Genomic DNA, 3,917 nt, shown 5'->3' on the forward strand with positions numbered 1-3,917 from the left:
TATATATATATATATATATATATATATATAACATATAATTTTACTCGCAATAAATTATGGGATATAGTATCCATCGAAGTACATACCAGATTCAAGGCTTCAAAGGTTGGTGGGTAGACGATTGGCATGTCGTTTGTGGTGTTAATAGACGGCGTAGATACATTTGTACCGGCGCTAAAAAGATTGGAAAGAATACTGATTATAATTATGATTGATATTTGTAGATGCGGTATGAGGATGCTCTCCAAATGACCCTATAATATTCATAGTGTTGAGGTACTTAAAATATCTTTTAATAGAATTGTTTAAAATTTATTACGGGAAGGGTAGGTGGTCCATGTGGGTAAAGTCGTTTGAACCACGCATCAGTGGCGGTAGTAATGCTAGCATTGAGTCTCAATTTATAATAAATAACACATCCTTATCAAAGCTGATCATTCACAAGCCACTGTCAACTTTTTTCCGTTGACATATAAATTGCAAGGGTAGTAAAAATAAAGGAGAATATGCGATTCAATAAAACAATCAGGAAGTCCTGTGATTATTTTGCAGTGTACTGCTTACCTTGATCCTATATAAACAAGATTTCCTTCTAATACTCGTTTGCGGATAGGTTCAACTAACTGATTCTCATACAAGGTTTTTAGAAGAAGGAAAGTATTTCCTCCGCCGATAAAGATGCACTGGGCCTTATTTACAGCTTCGACCGGTGAAGGGAACGTATGAATACCTTCAGCGATAGATTAGGCATCATAAAAAATAAATTAGACAAAGACATCATTAATTAAAAAATATATATACGAAAAATGTCTGTAACAAAAACTTGCGATTCAAGAATGATGTAACAATTACCCAATGTGTAATCCGTTGAATAAAGCCAAAACAATCCGTTTTTTAATATAAAACTATAATACTTTATTAAAAATTAAGATTTTCATCACTGCTATAATATCGTAGCCTCTTATTGTAAACTTTCCATATCAAATTCCATTGTGGAACAAATCCATATCAAAATCCATATCAAAATTCGATTGTGGAACTATTCGCAGGTGAACGTCAATTACGCATTATAGAAATGTAATAAAACAGAACTTTAGAGAAAGGTTACACAGAAGCGTTGATTATGGTTCAAATAGTTTTTTTTTAGATTTATTTTATTTACGTTTGCTGCAACATATGCATGCAGTAAATGTGAGCAAATCTTGACATCTTGACTGACTATTGAGTTCAAAATGACCAATGTAACCTTGGTATAGCATCATGAATCATAGCCAGGGAAGCATGTTTACAATCAGCGCGTCGATTGAGCTACCGATCTTTTCGCTCGCTATGATCATCTAGTTCAATAGCGAACCGTCCAGCTTAGAGTCTTCTACCTACATACAATAATAATTCGAAGTGTAAAGACTAGCAACTTTCACGCTGTTACACCCAAAAAAATGTGAGAAACGGCTTCTTCATTCAATCCCTCAGCGTGGCCTTTTTCGGTGGACGTTCCTTCGCCCCGAGATGCCGAACACTTATACCAAAAATGCGATTATACTCACCTAGTTTCAAATAGAAGTACAAAGAAAAACCGGAGACAGAAACTTGAAATACATCGCTATTATGTAAAATAACGAAAAGTTGGCAATTTACAAAGTTAAAAAGAAAAGTTATTTATCTATGTGCATGTACCTTTAACCGAGAATCCCATCGGCTCAACCGCTTCCCGAACCGTTGTTGTATAATCCTCATAGTCACATCGGGCATATGGAACAAAAAGTATCTCTGATACTTCATGCTTCCCTAAGAATGCCTTTATCATATCCTGCATTAGGTAGTTGAAATCGTTAGTTTTAGATCAAAGACATGAATGTAAGGTCCGAAAAATAAAAGTAAATAACTATGAAGTGGTCAGTGATGAATCATTAAAAGATCTCTTTAAAGTTAATGTATCTTTATGTAAAGTTGTTTGTTCAGAACTATTGTTTGATTATAAAATCATAATACCAGCCTTAGCATAACTGAGGTATGATGTCCCATATGTTGTCGAGTTCGAGAGAAGAAGAAGTTTACGGTTCATCTGGAAAAATTTAATTGGTTATGAGCTGAATAGAAATTTGAATAAAAAGTTTCAAAAACATTTTTAAGACGACCGTGGCGGACGTTAGGGCGCGGTAAAAACTGTCAAATAATCCCAGTGCAACTCCGGAATGAACAATAAACGCAGGCTTTTGTGGTTGTGTTTATCCGTACGTTAGCAGCCAGCCCAGAGTGTTTAATCTATAAAATTTCCACATAAGTTTTCCACAAAGACACATAACTCAGTGTTAATTCAACAAATCATTTCACAGCAGATATTGTGTTTCAGGTTGCAGACTGTTGTCGGAGTTGTTTTTAGGGCCTTGTGTTTTACATAGGTCCGTAGGAAAAAGATCAAGAAGGAGTCAAACGTCAAAACCTGGCCGGCCACTCAAATGCACTGCCGCGCGTCGGGATCAGTTGGCACATGAATCAAGCAAAATGATTGTTTACTTTGTGTTCCGCTTTGTGGAGACGTACCCCCACTTCGTTGAAACCAAAAATTATTTTCATCCAGTATCTTCACTTTAAACCACAAAAAGTATGCAGCGTATCACAGTAGAGTTCATAATTGATTATTGCTGCCGTCTCATAAACGTTTTCCAAGTACAAAATGTTTCGTACAATCGTCTGCTCAGAAATTCGTACCACACAGTAATTTCTGAAATTGTAAATTGGTTGTTCACTCGTAAATGTCTTGCGAATATTTTATTTATTTATAGCCGCATCTAGCTAAAAATAAGCTTTATTAAAAAATATGATGTAATCAAAGAAACCGCTGGCACATGCATTACCCTTCAACACGTGATCAGCGAATAAATATTATGACGATGGACTTTTGATGGTTTGTTTGGAACCGTTCAGACGCTTAATGGCCAAATAGGTTGTACTATGTAGGGTCAAAGGTGTAATTCTAGATTAAAATTAACCGCAGAGTCCTTGTTGGAAATAGCCTGTACGCCTTTTGAATTAATTTCGGTTCTAACTCAATCGAAGACCATAATTTAGATTATATACCAATTATGAAATTATCACACTGAGGTATACTCTTATTAATTGAAATCTGTTCTTCAGCAAAAAAAGCGAAAATATGATCAATAGCGATAACTGGTAATCAATTAGGTAACGCATATCTAAACTATGTTAACAACGAACGTATGACCCGACAAATCTGCGAGCACAATACAAACGTGATAGCCTTTCGAAATTCCCACTGTTATTTATCAACTTCGGCATTCCGTTAAATAAAGTGACAGGTTATTATTATTATTACCATTATCAAAGGATGAGTTAAATACCAAAGGACCTAAGCTGCCAGAAACGAAAGGGACGTTAATTACAACAATGAAAAAAAAAATCCGCAGCCCTAAAGGTAGTCAGTTAAAATAATATATTTCTCACTGGTACCTTTTCGATAGGCCACAAATGTATAACCTTATAAGCAAAACTTATAAAAAGCACGCGCACTACGCTTAAAAATGATATTTATGGAGGACGAACTGCGAGTTTTGTTGACACGTGTATCGCTTTTCGAAGGCGTTCGCTTGGACGCCCGAAATTAAGTCTATCTGGGACAGATAATAATCGAAGCGAAATGCCGGGATGTCAGCTAAACGGATGATGATAATGATCTATCCACAACAACGGTCGAAGTAGCCAGGAGGAATCACGCGGTCTTTTTGTCGCGGGCGGCTGGACCTATGTGGAAAGGGTTACCCTCTCCCAATAAGCAGCGCACACGAATACAGCTAGAGCCCAACTATTCTCAATCACAAAGCAGCGCCCAATGGCACAGCTGCAATTATCATTGAGAGTATTACGATTTAAAATCACGCCAGTGACTTATGTTTCAA

General features: G+C 36.3%; 1 protein-coding gene across 1 annotated transcript; it reads right to left on the reverse strand.

Annotated features, from left to right (window-relative positions):
• Positions 1–736: 736 nt before the first annotated feature.
• LOC111254361 (putative alpha-aspartyl dipeptidase) lies at positions 737–3,709 on the reverse strand. Its single transcript, XM_086975068.1, has 5 exons — positions 3,472–3,709; positions 2,518–2,725; positions 1,997–2,065; positions 1,678–1,810; positions 737–1,547 (listed from the first exon to the last, which is right to left on the reverse strand). The coding sequence occupies exons 2-5, from the start codon at positions 2,575–2,577 to the stop codon at positions 1,462–1,464; spliced, it is 348 nt and encodes a 115-aa protein (XP_086831194.1). The 5' UTR covers positions 2,578–2,725; positions 3,472–3,709; the 3' UTR covers positions 737–1,461.
• Between the last annotated feature and the right edge of the window lie 208 nt (positions 3,710–3,917).

This window comes from Varroa destructor, unplaced genomic scaffold, assembly GCF_002443255.2.
Source record: "Varroa destructor unplaced genomic scaffold, Vdes_3.0 BEIS01000007.1, whole genome shotgun sequence".
In the NCBI taxonomy this organism is placed as follows: Eukaryota; Metazoa; Arthropoda; class Arachnida; order Mesostigmata; family Varroidae; genus Varroa; species Varroa destructor.

Coding starts and splice junctions, on each gene's coding strand:
- LOC111254361 (XM_086975068.1), bottom strand. CDS start 2,577: ATGAAAATAATTTTTGGTTTCAACGAAGTGGGGGTACGTCTCCACAAA. Junction 1,811..1,996: donor CATACCTCAGTTATGCTAAG/GCTGGTATTATG, acceptor TACCTAATGCAG/GATATGATAAAGGCATTCTT. Junction 1,548..1,677: donor GATGGGATTCTCGGTTAAAG/GTACATGCACAT, acceptor ATTTGAAACTAG/GTGAGTATAATCGCATTTTT.